We start from the raw sequence: 18599 nt of genomic DNA, 5'->3' as shown, positions 1-18599 counted from the left end.
AAATATGTGTTTTCAAACATATGACTTGCAAGTTATCTTTATTAAGTGATAAAGTAAACCTCACCCATTTTGTCCTTTCTTGCTGTCCACTCCCGATGACTCAGCAGCTTCATGGGCTCTGTGTATTTGCAGGCAAAGTTGAAGAGGTGATTAATTAGCTCCATTCCTCATCTTCGTTGCCTGTCTGTTTTCCTCCAGTAGCCAGTCTGTCTTCTGACATCATCCCTTCCTGTGGTTTCTGCGTGGGTATTTGAGATGTAGATTATAGCTGTGAAAATACGATAATTTATTCCCCTTTGTGAAACTGTGGATGTAACCTTAACGTGTTATTTTGATTAAAAAGATCAGGGAGGGCATGAGATATATTAGTATGTGTTCATATATATTACAGCTCAATTGTAATGTGGTAGAAACACTTTCACAGAATAGAACATTGCTTGATACTTGAATTTAGGGATAGAAAAATGCTGATGCCAGTGCTCTACCTGAGTTTATGTAGGTAGGGAGTCATTTACGTGAGCTTCAGTGCTAAGAATACTGGCTGCCTTTCCACAAAGGAAAGCAACATGCCTGTTTAAGCACTAATGCTGACAGTACTCTGAGAGAACCCTGTAAACATCAGCCTGAAGAAGATGAGCACGCTGGCTCTGGACAATGATTTAAAGGAAAGGAATATTTCGATGTAGAAGGGGATAGAAAAAGGAAGTAGTTCCAGAATGACATTAAAAGAATTGTAGGGCTGACTGAAGAATGTCATAGTTACACAGTTCATTCTGGGATTATAGTTATTTTCTATCTAGTTGTCATGGTCCCCTCATTTTGGAGGGTTTTACTGAATTTTTCCTCTATAGTGAGAAATAGTAAAAGTGATATATAAGCAGAAACTAGCTTAAAGAAATTAATACTGGAAAACAAAATGAACTGAGATGGTAAAACGCTTTTCAGAAATTTGAACTGCTGGTCTCTTTTACCAGTGTATTCTGAAGAATTCTATTTACTCATATGGAGAGGTTAATCTTTCAGTCTGTTGACTGATGTCAGTTTAGAACAAAACAAAGGAAACTATTTCATATTCCTCAGTTTAGAAGTATAATTAAGAAAAAAAGTGGGGATCATTGCTTTTGGTCCATGTAGTTACCTCTTACTATGTTATGTCGTGAACTTGTTTCCTCAGGTTAAAGATGTTTGTTAATATTTCTGTTATTTATGTGAATGTACTTAAAGAGAGGTAGGATAAATAAATTTTACAAAGGCACAACAACAAAAAAATTGGTAGTGGATTTTAACAGTATCCTTATTTGAAGAATCAGTTGTCACTCTGATTTAGGAAACTTCCTTTTTTGGAAGGGACATTCATACATCAAAATCAGTTCATGTGCAATGACACATCTCATGTGTCTAACCTTAACGCTTGTGTCTCACGAGCATTACTGGAGGTACTTAGCATCTGTGGTATGTAAAAGCTATGCCTTCTGTAAGGGATACAGTCGATTCCCTAAAGTAAGAAAGGCAACCATTTGGTGGTTAAAAATTAGTGTGCTTGCTGCAGAGGTTATACTGGCTATGATTTTGCCTTTTGTCCTTTCAATGTTTTTGGTTTTCTTAATTACAATTATTGTGCTTTGAAGGAAAGAAACCACCTAATTTAAGACGAATGTTTAAAAAGAGCTTCGAGTTATCAGCAGTTTAAAAGCTTTCTGTGTTCTGCTAATAACAAATCTAAATTAATTAGCTTTACTTCTTCCAAAAAAAAGAAACAATCGTAATGAAGCTTGGCTAGAGGTGCTTTAATCGAAAGAATCTATGATTCTATGATTCTATGATTCTAAATAATGTGCTCAAGTACAACTGTATGGTGCTTACTTTGAATTACTGTTAATCAGCAGCCTCACATGGAAATGTAGAGTGTAAGAGATGCTGATAATGCTTATTGATTTGCTGCTGCTGCCTGACAGACTTTCCCCAGGAATACTAAAGCTTAATTGCATAGTTAGTGTGACCTGGAACATGTTTCTGGTCCACTAATACCCAAGAACTACAGTGATGGCAAGAGTTATTTTGCTAATGTGAATTCTCTCTGATGAAGCAGTTCCATTACCTAAATTAATAAAAAAAAAACCCCAAAGCAGTCAACTTCACAGGGAAAAAGAAATTTCTATTTGTGTCTGATCTGTAGTATCTTGGGCTGTGGGGCTTTCTGGTTTTGTCTTACAATCATAAATTTAGTTTCTGTACATGCCGTTAATTAACATTGTTTATCTTGTCCATGATACAACTCTGCATGAACTGTGTTTGCTATGTTGCATGTGTTTGCTTTTTACTCAGTCTTCTTGGATCCATTTTCCCAATGCCGCGTGTAATCTATGCTATGGCGAAGGATGGGTTGCTTTTCAAATGTCTAGCTCAAATCAGTTCCAAAACGAAGACCCCACTAGTTGCTACTCTATCGTCTGGTGCAGTAGCAGGTGAGACTAAGAGTTGATCCTTGTAAAGAAAGGTGCACTGCTAAACATGTTGCATATATGGAAATAAACCACTGTTGTGCAGCTTTGATTTGCTTTGGACCGAAATGATCAAATCTGATTGTCGCCAGGTAAAGTAGGCTACCAGTAAAACTTTTCTCTACCACAGATTTCGTATTTGTTGGTTAATCTCAAGTGCTTTCAAAGCCTAGGTTCAAAATAAACAACAAACCAAATCCAAGAACATCAGTCAACCAAACAAAAAACCAAGAGCAGCAACACAGAGCCTAAACCAAAACTAAACCTAAACCCATTAACTCTTCCAAGCTTTCTTTTTGTGTAGTTGGGTTTACCAGTAAAGCATTGTGCTTTTAATAACCTGTATTTGAACTATACATTTTTCTGTTCTAGTCTTCTCGGCTCTATGTTCCCTTTGCCCCGAATTCTGTTTGCCATGGCACGCGATGGTTTACTCTTTAGTTTTCTTGCCAAAGTGAGTAAGAGGCAGGCACCAGTTTCTGCCACCTTGACAGCAGGGGTCATCTCTGGTAAGCTCTCAAAGCCCGTGTTACTTAAAACTGAGATTTAAACACTCTGTGCACGTGCATGGTACTTGATATTTTTGAAAAGGGCTGCTTGTTAACTTCCCTTGCATGTACAATGGGAATAAAATTACCGAGTAATCAAAGGGTGTAAGAACTCCAGATCATGCCAATCATGGTGGTGGTGATGTCCTTAATGTCACAGAATTCAAAATGATTTCTTTTTTTTTTAATATTGGCTTCTTGTATTGTGAATAAGCTTGTTACTTAACCTGGGTCCCTTAGGCTGATGCTCTACTTACAGGGTTTCCTTGTCTGATGTACACCTATATATTTATCACATCTATAAGGGGGGGAAATAACTGTCACGTTTTTTATTGAGACATGAGAAGAAATTTCTACATTTGCAGCAGGATCAACTTTTGTGTAAAATACAAAGATTTTTAAATCTTCTTCTGAAGAAAAAGGATTCTTTTTTTGTATAGGCTTACCAAATTGTGGTTGAGGGGTATGTATGTGTGTTGGGGGTTATGTATGTATGCACATATATGTCTGCACATACCAGCCCCCATATATTTTAGCAAAGCAGCATTTTGGGAGCTGTTGCCAACTCTTAATGTTTCACAAAGAGAAATTTTTAACATACAACTGTTTCACTTTTGTCCATACTTCTTGCAGAGGTATGTGTAGTTGTGCCCAAATTTCATCGTCATTTCAGTGGGATGTCTAATTACCCAGGAAAACTGGAAGCTCTAGAAGTATTTAACGCAAAGGCAAATAAATAACTCTTAAAAGTAATTCAAATATGAAATACATGCCTTATAACATTTAGCAACCCTGGCTAAAATTGCTATCAAATAAGAGGTTCAGAACTGAGACTAAAATATTATTATTTATAGTCAGGGTCATCCACAGATACCACAAGACTGGAACCGCTCGTGCCGTGTACTTGGTAGCAACGTGGGAAGGCACAGTCATTGTCCGGATAGTTCCCACATGAAGCATTTTTATCAGTTCCCTTTTCTTTGGTCAGAGTTCAAATAAATTGCTTAGAATTACTTCTATTATTTTGACTTTATATTCTTTGAATTCATGACATTGACATGTTCCCTTATAATAATTTGGAAGTGCAGTTATGTGGGATGAAATGAACATCTTTCTCTGAAATCACAGTAATGATAAGGAGAAAGAAAACTTTATTACCCAGCTGGTAAACTGATTGATATAGTCATATAGCCCTGACTATAGCTATGCAGCAGCTGTCACTTGGACTGCTTTTAGATAGTTTGGGGAATTTGGTGTGTCAGCAACTCACCTGAAGACAGCTTTATCTACTGCTGGGGAAGGAGTAATTCCTTCTTCTATTTTTAAGAAGATGCATATTTGGTAACTTGTGGTCATAAATAGTTTTGCCAGAATAGTTACAGATGTATGCAGCAGTTTATATTATCTGACATTTCTATTCATTTTTAGCATGGATAGTTTCATAGCTTTAAGAAATGTTAGGGAGATTAGATATTTGGCCTCTTAATTGAAGTTACCAGGTCAAGACTATAGCTGAGGCAATTGTCACATGTTATTACTGTGACTTACCTTTTCACATGTGGTAACTGCGATTGTGAAATGCTCCACATAGCAAAATGTTTTGATGTCAGTCCAAGGTTTCTTCACCATAAATTTATCTACTGTTGTTTCTTACAATTGGAGTAGAATTAAGAGAGGTGGAAAAGCAATACTGTGTCTTTTTCTCATAGTCAGAAACGTAGAGGCATTTTTCAGTTTCGTTTTAATGTAAAAGAATATTCTGGGCTACAAAGTAGCCTTTCAAAGCTAGGATTAAAAATTAAATATATAGCTACTGTACATGAGGTTATAGTAGGTTCTGCTCTTCCTCAGCTTTGCTTACCTATGCTCTTTTGAGCATGCAAAGCAGTGAGGTATTCAGAAATCTACCCCGTAAATGACTTCTTGGATTTAGGAACATCCACCGTCATTAAAGAAAACAGGATGGTCTTCCTTCCTTCATTGGAAAAGGAGATGCACAGATGAAATAAAACTTCTGCAACACAGCAGTCTTGTTTTCAGAAAATCACATTTTGCTTTCTCCTTCAGGATCAAAAACCAGGGGGCTGTGTGTTTGTATGTTTGTGCACTTATACACCTGTCTACAAATATATTAACAAACACATAACATAAACATTATATACAAGTATTTCTGAATATAGAAAAATATGTGTGTGCATATACATACAGTGTATAAAGGCTACGTTTAATAGTTTCTTTTGATGTTGAGATTACTGGTGATTCAAAAGATTAAGTATTGTTAGATTCTTTCTGCATCTCAATAATGTTAATAAAATAGAAAGATTTTAAGAGGTTCTTTGACCACATATATTTCAAATCAATTAGCATTAGCCTTTAATTTAGTGATGGCTTGTGCTAATTTCATTATGAGCTATGTGTGTCTGTGTGCAAGCAGCATAGACAAAAAAAGACATTCCGGAATCTCCAAAAGAAGGTGGCATTAGCTTTCGTAAACACAAAGACTGCCATAATTACTCTCAGCATCATGAAGCTTATGCCTCTGATTTCAGTGATCTTAAGATTATTAATTCTTGTGAGATTTTGCTGGCCTTCCCTGAAGGCCACATGAACTTAACTTTTTTTTAGTAAGGTAATCAATTTAAAAAAACCCACAAAACTATTTTATTTGAGACAACTCCTGAAAGTCCTTTTTACATAGAGCTCTTTCTCAGCTCAGCAGAAATTTTACATACCGGTGACTTACTGGGTCGGATCATTGTTCCCCAGTTTTGCAGTGGGAGCCACCCTCTCAGCTGTGGTGAGACTCTGTTGCAGGATCTGAACCTTATTCTATAAAAATGTATTTTTAATGTGGCCCCAATTCAGCAAGCCATATGTGCAAATACTTATGTCCAAGTAAGTCCAATACGAATCGCTTGGTTATGCAGCATGACTGTACAGCTCATCAGTGCATATCTATATGAACGAGATTCCCAACTGTAGGGAATTGGGTTTGGGAATGTTGGCGATGACTTCAAAAATGTGTTTTTAAGGATTACCATGATTTCACTCATATTGCTGTCAGTAAAACAATGGAAAGTTACACTGCAGACAGATTTTAAAATCTTAGCTCTTAATATGTCAGCCTCATACAAATCTTGCATTTTCTTTTCTTTTTTTTAGCTATAATGGCATTTCTGTTTGACCTAAAGGCTTTAGTGGATATGATGTCTATTGGTACACTTCTTGCTTACTCACTCGTGGCAACCTGTGTCCTCATTCTTAGGTGAGTCAAAACCACCCTTTCCATTCTGGTGTGTTGTGTTGGCCAGTATATAAACAGAAGTGACATTTACAGTGTATGTTTTTTGCTAGATAGCTAAATGTTTAAAAATTCGCTGTATGCATATAAATAATTACTAAGAAGCAGTGACCCATCAGAGAAAACACTGATATATTGTCATATCAGTATAGCAGTTAGTCAGGTCAAAGCTTCATGTGAAATGTAGACACCTTTTATTTTCCAGAAGATGTATTGGTCCAAGCATTAGTCCCAAAGGTACTAGATGCAAGCTTGTGTCCAAAATTCAATGAATGATACTTTGACATGACTACAATCTATGCTGTACATCAGGCCTGTTACATTGTGGGGGCTATATGTGAAAGGTGTAGATGTTCTAGGTAGTTCACAGGATGAACAAGTTCAAATAATTGCTTTGCATTACCCTAGTCAGAAACTAAGGCCAGACAAGTGTTTCAAGGTGTGGTAGCCCTAGAAGTGAGTACAAATATTCTGTCTCAATGAGTGAGATTATAAACACTTGTCAGTAAAGCTCTGGTATCTGTTCTGTTTGTAAAGCTATGGAATAATATTGATATATTGGTAGCTACAGCTCACTTTATTATGTATTACTCTTTTTAACTTAAAAAGTCAGTCTTTATTACTTAAGGCTAAGTAATTAACTTCGAAAAGTATAACAGCTTAAATTCAGCTCAAATTCAATGTTGCAATAATTTACACTTTAAAAGAGGCTATTTTATCCCATAGTGACTTATTTAACACATGTGCTTTTAAAAATACACTTAAAAGTCTAACAAAGCAGATGTAAAATTTCAGTTTATGCCAGTTAGTAGGCCTCTTACAGTACGGGAAGTAAGTCAGAATGCACTTGCCACTGCCAAAAGAAGCTCCCCTACCTTTTCCCTGCCATTGACCACCAGACCCTGCCCCCCCTTTTTGTACGAGTGTACAGATCATTTATCTGACCCATCGGTGCAGTCACGTAGCTTAAAAAAACTGCCCAAAAAATCCCCAAACCCCCAAAAAAGGGAGTTGCCATAGTTTGTTTATATATGATAGTGACTAATATATGCTGTTGCAGTGCAGTTTATGAATTGGGAAATTCCAAATCTCTACTGCAAAGAATTTTGTATTTAAATACATTCCTAGAGTCATATTGCTTCAAGTCCAAAAGTAAGCTTAATTTTTTTATTATCCCGTTTGTTCTGTACATAGGTACCAACCCAGTTTAACCTATGAGCAACCAAAATATTCTCCAGAAAAAGCAGCTTTGGCTGCATCTGAAAGGGAATCTGCAGTAAGTGAATCACAGATAAATATGATACAAGAGAATCACTTCAGTCTTCAGGCCCTGATTAATCCATCCAGTTTACCTACCGAGCAGACTGCAACTACCGTTAACTTTTTAGTAGGTCTCTTAGGTAAGTATTCAGCTGTCCAAACTCATATAATGCATTAAGATAAACAATGGAATTTTATTAAAGACAAGATAAAAAAATCCAGTGATAACATGCCTTCTTTCAGTCAGAATTAACGTGTCATTCTGCAGAATGCTTTTGTGCTTCTTGATGGATCTAATCTGTAGTCTACTATACTTTCCTTCAACGACACATTTTCACGATAACATTTCATACTGAAGACCTGCTATCATTCTCCTTAAAAGTCACGTCCTCTTCAATGCAGAGATTAAGTGACCTCTTTCCCATTTCCATCATTTTGTTTTTCACACAGCTTTCTTGGTTTGCGGCTTGAGTGTCCTCACTACTTACGGGATTCATTTCATTGCTAACTTGGAGCCCTGGAGTATCGGCCTTCTTGCTGTGTTGGTGGCGTCCTTCATAGTTACCGTTCTCCTCATCCAAAGGCAGCCTCAGAACCAGCAGAAAGTGGCCTTTATGGTGAATAACATATTCTCTATGTTATTCTCTAATGAGAGGTTTGGATGGATTCTAGCAAGTGGGAGAGAGGCAGAGAAAAGAGAGATGGTCCTTTTTCAGGCAGTCTTCCATTACTGCACTGCCACTATTGCAGGTTTTTTGGTGAAGGTAAGGGTAGCGGATGCTCACGGCTGAATCGTCAGCATGTGCAGCCCAGATCTTCTCAGGACTAGAGAAAGGGTTTCATTGCCCACAGATTGAATGTGTGACATGCATAGGAGCATGGCTGCAGAAAATGGCCGTACCACTTACAACTAGTAATAGCAGCAGTAATAGCTGCTATTACAACTAGTGGATCTGGCAACACTAGGTATTTTTTTAGGTGCATCCTCAAAGTGCACCCTACTGAGACCCAAGTAATTTTAGACCTCAATTTAAGCACTTAGAAACTGGAAAAAGGATTCAAAAACTGAGTGTACAGTCACTTGTCTGCGTTGTGTGCAATGCTTTGGACCGCAACACAGTTTGTACCTCCCAGGGTATAATCCTTTCATTTTGAGCTTTCACTTATCTTCTAAGATCAGTTATTTAATGGAGTATTTAATGGAAATAATGAAGTATAGTGATGAAGGTCAAGGAATCTGGTGGAGTTGGGGGGGCGTTTCAGAAAGAAAATATTATATATTTATATAATATAAATATATAATATTTTTCAGCTGTAGATACAGGAATTCATTAGTATATGTTCAGCACAAACTAGAAAGTTTTTCTACACAGCCTTAGAGAATATATATTAAACATAATGTATTTTAAAAGTTTAAGATATGTCAAAACTGGTGGTTAAACCCAGTGGAAAAGAAAATTTCACTATATTCCAATAAAAAAAAAATTCAATTCTTTTTTAGTGATTAGATGTGTCACATCTAGTTTGTGTTGTATAACTGAAGTGTGACGTGCAAGAAATTATATTTAATACAAACGTATTAAGTATTTCCTTTTAGGTTCCACTATTGCCATTTTTGCCATCATTCAGTATCCTGGTAAATATTTACTTGATGGTACAATTAAGTGGAGACACTTGGATCAGATTTAGCTTCTGGATGGCACTTGGTAGGTACTTCTGTTCATTTCAGTCACCTCTTGCGTTAGGATTCATGAATCCCATCTTAGAACATTTGAGTCTCTTCCTTCAAATATTTGAAAAAAAGTCTGTGTTTTAATGAAAGTCAGCTGATATTTCTGATCAAAACAAGAGCATGCCTCAGAAGGGGTATCTATATGCAGTCAACATTGTAAATACAGTTTAGAGGTAATAGGAAGAATCAAAGTTATAGGACTAATTCCAATAAGCCACAATTTTTTTTCTTAATAAGTATAGCTAAAATTGTGCAGAGACCTGTTTGTACCAGGTTTCTTCCCAGCATATGAGTCATTCTCTTTTAAGATATGGAAAATTGTATTAATTCCATCTAGACATAAATTAGAGATGATAGTTTCCATGACCTATTAGAGCATTTAATTACGCAAAAATGATGCATTGGAATTTCCATAGAAACAGGGAAGACCTGAAGCATGAGCTCTGATTGAGATACCTGAAGAAGAAACTTGTTTTGGAAAATATGTTCAGCCAGAGAGTAATAACTAACGACTTTTTAATGCACTACTTGCCTGAAAACCCTATTAACTTTTTTTTCCCTTTTGGAAGGCTTCCTCATTTACTTTGCTTATGGCATCAGACACAGTCTTGAAGGTCATCGTAGCGATGGAGATGACGATTCTTGTTCAGAAAATAGTGGGTTGCAAGAAAAGAACCCTGTGGAAGAAGTGGATGAACCTGAAAATGCAAATGAAAGTGATCAATTTCTTGCACATGAGAGGACAAGTGAATGTTAATCTATGCAAACATACAAGTCACTTAAACCTTTAATTGACATTTTACTTGCGGACTGAAATTTCAAAAGCTTTCTGCCAACATTGTCCCTCTTGAAAGTGTTTACTACAAGGCCTGGCTGATATTTTGGACAAGCTGCTAATTCATCTTCATCATTTCAGAACTGACAGCGTGGAGATTAATATTTAAATTAAAAAACAAACCAGAAGTACCCTTTGGCAAGCAAAAATTTGGATGCATTGTTTGAACTGTCATCCAAAATCACTGGCAATCACAAAATATGAAGAATTTTAGAACTACCTGCAAGAAGTTCTGAATATTTCACACTGCATTGTGACCACAAGTGCCTTTTGTACCTTCTCCTTATCTCTGTTACGTGTTTTGGTCACAACCTAATAGCTCTCTTCTTTCTACAGAAGTAACTCTCACAGGAGATAAATTGCAGACAGGCCTGGAAAGTATTTGTGAAATGAATGGTAATTGTATAGATCTGGTACTTTGCAAAAAGTAGACGATCATGTATTTATATATTATATAAAAAGAAATAATTGCTTACCTTAACTAATCAGTAGTCATGGAGAACTCAAACAGTAAAGATACTTCAAAGGCTTTTAGTCCCTCTAAATAGTATTCAAGATTTCTACTTATGTGAATTCCTTTCCTTTTAGAGATGCTGTGTGTGTAAAATAATACTCCCAAGAGGAGCTATGTTGTTTTCTGCAAAAGCATCTGGGAAATAATCTGTTGGTCACAGTATTGACAGTGACATTCGTATGTGATTTAGCAAGTATTGTGCTTTTGATTTCAGAAGGGCCAGGATTTTATCCCTGGCTACATAATTTGGTACTTACATACAACAGTCATCAAGTTTTCCTCTTTACTACTCATTTATTCTCCCTATACATTCTTCTCCTTATCACATGCCAGAGCTGATATTTCTGAGATTAGTTGTTACACATTGCTTCTCCTCGGAAAAATTAATACACAAAATCCCAGCCGCCTTTTCAGATGGAAGGGGAGGTTGAAAACACAGAGGCCCAAGCTTTGGAAAAAATCCTCGTCAAAACAGTATTTCAGCACTTCACTAAGCCTTAAACATATGTTAGCACAGCAGTTTTTCGTGAGCCAAGCTTACATCCACAAATCCATTCATGTGGGTAGGCTGTCCAAATGCTAATTTATGTAAAGAACCAAATTGTTGCAGTAGTGCTGGGTGAACAATTATTTCAAAGCTAGTGAAAATTGAAACTGTTCTTCTTTTGACATAAAAGTCATGTTACCTGTCAAAGGCACCCAGATATTTTAACACTTCTTCTCAGCAAGTAGTGGGCTCAAGTCCCATGAAGGATTCCACAATATGAAGTTATTTTGCAAGAATGTATTTATATAAATAACTTCCCTAAAGTAAGAACTGTCTTGGACTTTGTCATGGAGAGTTGCAATCTGTTGCCGGTACTAATCATTGGTACTAATCTCTCTTGTTAGGTATAAAAACTTTAGATCCCGTGAGAGCTATGTTGGTTGACAGTGAAAAGCACCTTACTTTTTATAATAGCTGGAATTTCACAAAAAAAAAAAAAAAAAACCAAAAACTAGTTAAGCTGCTTCTGTCTCTCTCTTGTTCTTTTCCACAGCAATAGGTTCACATTTTTTAATCTTAAAACGACTTCTGTTGTTGTAAGAGAGTAGCGTGCCTAAATGTTGAAGGGCAGAAGGAGAAGTGCTTCTTGACAGGGAACCCGGCAATGGGCTGGTATCCCACCGTGGAGCAGGTCTGAGGTTTTCAGCCTTTCTTAGCTTGAACTGGGAGGAGAGGGTCCTGCAGTGCTGGCAGCAGCGAGTGGATAGATGTGTGCTGTTGCACCAGTGTCCTCTACTGGCTACGCAGAATTAGGAGCAGCGATCTGAAAATGTAAGAGGCATGCAATAGGTGAAACAGCCAGCTCTTAACTGAGGTTCCAGCATACACATCCTCTAACTGTGACTGCTCTTGTCCTAAAGACCATCGTTCTAGCGACTGGTGGTCCTTAAAAATGGATGGGACACAGAGGATGAGGAGAAACTACGGGGTAGGTGGCAATGTGATACTGTTTTTTAATATATCTGAATCCATCCAGAATTGATCATAAGTTATAGCCGCTTCTTTCCACAATTCATCACCGTTTTACAAATGCCATTAAAGAAAGACTCAAATCTCATATTAGACTAATACAAGTAGATGCTATGCTAAGTAAATATTTGGTTGATAGGAACGGATAGGAATTCTCAGGGCAGTTCCTAGACCTACTGATAATTTTCAATACCTCTATTCAGTGAATGAAAGAGTTGTCTATGTCAGTTGGATCTGCTGTTTTAATTGTACTTCTCAACTGGGGCCCATTTTTATGCCGAAAATGACGAAAGAACTATACGTTCTTGTTTGAAATATTAGAAATTGAAGACTTTCCGGGCTCTTGAAAGGAATCCAATATAGTAATTCTTAGGTACATCAAAACAAAGGTTTTATTTATAAGTAACAAAAAAATTGAGTAAATGAATGTGTTCTGTTGTTTTTAATCCCACAAGTATTTGCAATAGAGAAGCTGATGCTTTTCCTGATCGGCTGCAACTCTGTAAAGAGCATGGCTTCTTCAGTGGTTATACTTTCAGAGGACATTCTTAACCTGTCTTCTTACTCTCAAATCCTCAGCTGCAAAGAATGACACCGCTGTGGGAGCGAGTCAGCAGTGCTCAGGCAAAGCTTTTGCATGATGTCTTTACAAGCCTACAGTGAAACACAGCTCTTTTAAAATTCCTTACACATCTCGGTGTGTGGGAAGCAGAGACTTACTTTTTTCTATGGTTGCTGATGCCGCAGAGCAGGCGAGCCAGGCTCCCAAGATGCAAACTGCTGCTGTTCTGTGATGCGCAATGAAGATCCCATTCCCACCCAAGGCCATCATATAGAATGTATGCGTGCACACCTGTCTATGTTTGCATCTATCTGACATTAGCCTATAGTGATTTTGATGTACTGATTAAAATAATTTCTATACTGCACTGGAATTTTCCTTTGAGGGGATACTGTCAATATAATAAACTTCTGACTAAAGCAGGTGCTAGCTAAGGCTTCTGGAGATAGAGAAAATAAATTTTCCAGCTCATTTACCTAATGGATGTGTCAGCACTTTGTGTATTGACAGTTTCCCCTTTCATTTATATGAATATTTCTCCCCCCTCGTTAGAGAAATTAATTATATAAAATGAAAAGAATGTGCCTGTACAAATACTGCTAAGGGAGATGGGGGCAGCTGCAGCACAGGAACTATCCACTTAAATAATGAGATATAGCATGAAATTAAAGGAAAGTCATCGGGTATTCTCGGTTACTTCAACTGCAAAAGCTTAGAGGACACTAACTTGCAGTTAAAGTCATTATTAGTCAGTGGCTGAGTAAGAACACGACAAGCCAGAAGTAAGATATTTATGCTGATTTTGCTATGCATTTGTATATACAATCTTGAAATTCCAGATGCTTTAGTGGGACTTTTCAGGAGCAGGCCGTGTGAAGGACAGCCGTGCTAGTCCGTACACAGGAGCCATGTATGAAACAAATCCTGATTTTCTTCTCGCGTTTGCTGTATTTGCTGAGACAGCAGCTGAAAGCACAAGTCCAGTGGAATTAAATTGTTGTCGTTATTTTTTAACATAGTTGTTGATATTGTAAATTGTTCTGTGCAAATAATAATGGTATGTATTAATACAAAATATCTATTATTGGAGGTAGCTTATTGGTTTTTTTCTTCCTTTGTAGAAAAAATCCTCCAAAGACTTTATTTGCGTTGGTACATTCTGGATGAGCCATAGATAGAGGAATTATTCTTATCTAGTCGGATTTAAGAAAGTAAGCCAAAGCATATTTAAGGGAGAACAAATAAATCCTTTTGTTCTGAGGGATGAGAGATAAGATAACATTTCTGTATAATTAGCGTTAACTAAAGAGATCTTCTTGTGGTATTCCAGTCCTAATTCTGCAATAGGAACTTTTATGAGGTATCTTAGATTTCATTGTCTGTTATCCTGAATAAAACTATTCTGTTAATAATAGTATGCTTTTTCCTGCACAACAAATGCTGGTTAGGTTCCTGAAATCTGTCATATTATGTTTATGTCACCATTTGTTAAAGCCATTTATATTACCTGCTGTTAGAGAATTATCAGTAACAAATGTCAATAGTAGTGATAGAGGGTTATGTACGTACTTATGAATTTAACTGTGCCATCCAGAAACTTCAAACGATACAATGAATTTAGAGGCAAAACTTGGTAAAGCTTAAATATATATTCTGCATTTTATTAGATGATAAATGTACAAGTCTAGCCACCTTTCCCCTAAAATTTATGCAAAGATATATGTATTTTTAAGAAATAAAAGGCATACTGTTTTCATGGAGGTTTTAATAAGTGCCAGCATCAGATGTGCCGTAAGCATCCTGAGATACTGAAAGCTGAACAGCCTGGGTGAAACCCGTGACAGTGCAGCAAATCGGTGTGGCACTGTGCAATCCTTTTAATCAGGTGTGATGCCTTTGACATTGAGGTGCATTTTGTACAGTAGGAATTTAATTCACGTCATGGCTGGCACGTGTTACTTAATTGCATAAAAAAGAAAATAAAAGCACCTTTTAATGCTCTTGGGCCCTACTTCTCCAAAGACTTGCCAGGAAGTTTGTACAAATTGCAGTATGCTCATTGAAAGCACTGGCATTACTCGTTGTTAGGCAAATACATATTTTACAGAAAGAGCAGGTGGTATTTCATATAGTGTAGGATCTTTGTATTTGTTTTTTATTTCCGGTACTTTTAGTATTTCTTTCTGGTATCTGTTTTGAGGACCTCTGCATTTTTCATAGTTGGACCTTTCCAAAGCTAAATATAATGCCTTTACCATCTCCTGATCCATTTTCCATTTGATTTTAGAAATCAAACTCCTTAACATTATCTAAGTCCAAGGATTTCTGTGCATAGACATGCCTTACAAAGAGCTATGTATATATATCATTATTTTTATTGTCAGTTGGACAAATTCTGTTGTCTTTGTATGTTTTCACTGAGCCTTGTGCCAGGTAAACTCCAGCTTCACAAGTACAAGTTTAGTTGGCATCAGGACAAAGGATAAAAGGATTTGAATGTTTAGGAGGGCTTTTTTCTTTTCTGTTACCAGAAAGTAAAGCATGAAATACATGTTACATATCTTTAAAGATAGTTATGTGTGCATCATTTTAAAAAACATTAGTGTTCATATCCATTTTAACTTTTCCTTTTGTTCATATGTACATTGTAGTGATTATTTCTGTATTATAAGCTGCTGAGCATTTAAAATGTAGATAGAATGATTATGATGCAAGTTAAACTAAAAATTTGTATTTCTTTGAAGTGCTCTACCAAAATGAAGAGTCTTGAATTTTTATGAATGTAAAAATGCTTATATTTAAGAATATGGTGCTTGTTTTTTCACTTTGACAATAGAATTGTAATCAGCGATATTTGTAGTTACCTTAGTTCCAAATTCTGATGGAAATTACATTGCTCTTCATTTACTGTAAAATGTGCTTCACAGGATAACAATTGTGCATTTGTTCCGTATTTTTTAAATAAAGCTGAGTATCACTTGTATGTACTTCATACAACAGCTCTAACTTCAACCACCACTACAGTTTTAGTAAACAGTAAAATAATATAGTGACTTGACATTAGCGTGTCAGATATCTAATGTCATGACATTATACAAATCATAACTCATTTAAAATAAATAACAATAGCTCATATGGATTTTATAGAGGGCGGAAAAACAACCATGTTTTATGTTTAAATCTTCTCTTTTTCCAGTGGTCTGGAGATTGGGTTAGTAGCAGCATTTGTTTCATACTTGCTTCCAAGCACTCAAGAAGTCACTGAAATAGAGAATAACACCCTTTGATTTGGGCATTTTGTCTTACAGTGCCAAACCAGAGATGATGTTAGGTTTGATTTCCAGAGGGAGTGAGTAGCCCTCGGCGTTCATGGTGCTCAACTTTCTGAAGCACCAAGCCTTGTGCTGGCAGCATCCAGCCTCAGAGTTGGATGGATAAACTCACTGTTGTCTCCTTTTTCCCTTTTCAGGAAAAAAAAAAAAACCAACCAAAAACTTCCTCAGCTTTGAATAGTACTGTGGGTATATCAGGAGAATAAAAGTGTGAGTCCGGGCAATGGATAACAATAGCCTTGACACTGAGAACCACACTCCCAGGGCAAGCTTATCATCTGGCACTTGTTTTTAAAGACATTTGGGTAGTCATCTTTGTTCACAGACTTAGGAGTAGCTATGACTTTGGGTTTTTTCTGAGGTATACTGCAACTCTTTTATAGAATTCCTTATAAAGTTTTCAAATGATTAATAATCACCTTATCGTACATACAGATTTACTAAGACTGATCTTGAAAATCTTGGTCCCATGAAGCAGTGGGAATATGGCCACTGATTTAAATGAGGACAGGAGTCATTCTGCAAGCATCACATTTAAAGCATTGACCTGAAAAGATGTATTTAAGCTATCAGTTTACTCATGTGGAGAATTGGGGTCATTACATGTAGGTTTACATTAGTTCTTCTGATGACTCTAAATGAAAATGTAACGAGTTTTTCGTGCATATCCATTTAAAACTAGGAAACTTAAAATTCATAAAATCACCTCCTTTCTTCATTGTATATCTATATAGGAAAAAGGTATATGTCAGCTTAAATATGTCTTAAAATTAATGCAGTCTGAGTGTTATTTCCAAGTGCTATTACCATATTTTCCAAAATATACTAATATTTGGAGCCCAGTCACTATTAGATCATTGACCTACCCTGTGTATGAGAGGAAAAGGGAAATTTGACCTAGGAAGGCACATAAGAATTGCAACTAGCAGTTCTGCAGATGATTGATAGAAAAAAACCCACTCTTCATCAGAAGCAGGAGCTGTGAATATTTCCAATGCAAATTTGCAGTTTATATTACACATCTTTTCTGAGTTATCGCCGAGATTCATTTCCTTTAAAACAAAGACTGATAACCTTTTCAGAATATAATACTTTGTGGTATTCTAACTGTTTAAAAGGGGAAATAATCTTAGACTTTTAAAATACCATGGAGCAACAAAAATACCGTATTTCTTAATCTGTTACAGGTAATGGACAAAATGTTTAGAATATGCTGACGTATACTCAAGTCATTGCATAAAACCCCTAAGAAGTTCTAGGCAGAACTGTAATAGGGCCGTAGAATAAAAAAGACATCATGGAATTCCATCATCTTACTCCACACCTGGGCCCTACTGGCTGCTTTACCACTAACCAGATACCCCAGGGTGAAGTATCAGAGCAGGCTCAGGCAAGCAGGTCTCTGAACTCTGCATGTGTATGTATTTATGAGAGCAGGGGAGCATTATGTATGGACCTTCCATTTTTTTTTTATGGATGCAGACAAAGCCTAGTTTTCCTTTAAGATCTGTAAATGCTCTACTCTCATGTCTACTATGGCCCTGGCGCTGTGGCCAGGGACACCATTCCCCATTTACTTTACCCCGATTCACACTGAACTGTGGTCTTGTCTACTACAGGGTCTGCCTGTGACCGCTGAGAGCCATTATTTTTCCTCCTCCCAGTCCAGTGTCTTCACCTTGCACCGCATCTACCTTTGTGGCCTCTCTAGTCATATTTTCCCCTCCCTTCTCCTCCAAGGAAACCCTCAGGTTTCAAGAAATGGCTTTTGACAGCTCAGTGTGGGCATAAACACACACAGTAAACGTTAATTTTATCATGTTCATCTCTTAACAATGGATACCTGCAGCTTCTCGATGTGCTTCACATGGGCATCAATCATACATGAAGACTGTGTCATGGACTACGGAGTGCCAAATAGCAACACACAGATACTTCCTCTGTTTTTCCACTGTGAGGTAGCTTTTCCTGAGTAGGCTTTTGGAATCTCTTTGCTGTGGCAGGCTGGAATGAGTGCAACAGTTTGACTTAAAAATGTACTTTTGCTGTCTTAGACCAACACTGATGTGTGCCTGACATCCATCCGTTGGGTCATCGGTGATATATAACCCGTACAGCTCTCACACTTCGCTCTGCTCCTTGCTCCCCTCCACAGCTCCGGCTACAGGCCCAAAAGCAACCAACAGCTTGCACCACACAAAGCCATGTATGGCAAAGGGCTGCTGTCACCGATGAGCTAATTCAAGCAATAAAATTCCACAGGTGTCCCTGAGGTCGAAATTATTTGGGATGCCGCTCTGTTGCTGTTCCAAACACAGAGTCCTGTGTGAGTGTGCTGGGCCTGTGCTGCCTGGGGCAGCAATGGCCAGGGGGAACCTGTCGCCGTCCTCAACCGCCCGGTGAGAAGCTGTGGAGGAGATGGAGCCGCAGAGAGGGGAGTTCAGGCTGGACACAAGGAGCTGAAGTCTTCCCCGCGTGAGCGGTGAAGTGCCGCAGCA

The 18599-nt window shown here is 37.3% G+C and overlaps 1 protein-coding gene across 2 annotated transcripts in view; it reads left to right on the top strand.

The window, feature by feature from the left end:
* The window catches only part of SLC7A2 (solute carrier family 7 (cationic amino acid transporter, y+ system), member 2), a 29075-nt gene extending 13320 nt beyond the window's left edge, over positions 1–15755 (top strand). For both annotated transcript variants that reach the window (XM_009335130.1, XM_009335131.1), the window contains exons 7-12: positions 2874–3010; positions 6212–6314; positions 7545–7750; positions 8061–8227; positions 9208–9316; positions 9912–15755. In XM_009335130.1, the coding sequence (XP_009333405.1) occupies positions 2874–3010; positions 6212–6314; positions 7545–7750; positions 8061–8227; positions 9208–9316; positions 9912–10099 (910 nt within the window). In that variant the 3' untranslated portion in view covers positions 10100–15755. The remainder of the gene's footprint in view (positions 1–2873; positions 3011–6211; positions 6315–7544; positions 7751–8060; positions 8228–9207; positions 9317–9911) is intronic.
* Positions 15756–18599: the final 2844 nt, after the last annotated feature.

Source organism: Pygoscelis adeliae, unplaced genomic scaffold (assembly GCF_000699105.1).
Source record: "Pygoscelis adeliae isolate BGI_AS28 unplaced genomic scaffold, ASM69910v1 Scaffold21, whole genome shotgun sequence".
In the NCBI taxonomy this organism is placed as follows: Eukaryota; Metazoa; Chordata; class Aves; order Sphenisciformes; family Spheniscidae; genus Pygoscelis; species Pygoscelis adeliae.
The sequence above is the reverse complement of the archived record's forward strand: the minus strand, read 5'-3'. Positions and strand labels throughout refer to the sequence as shown.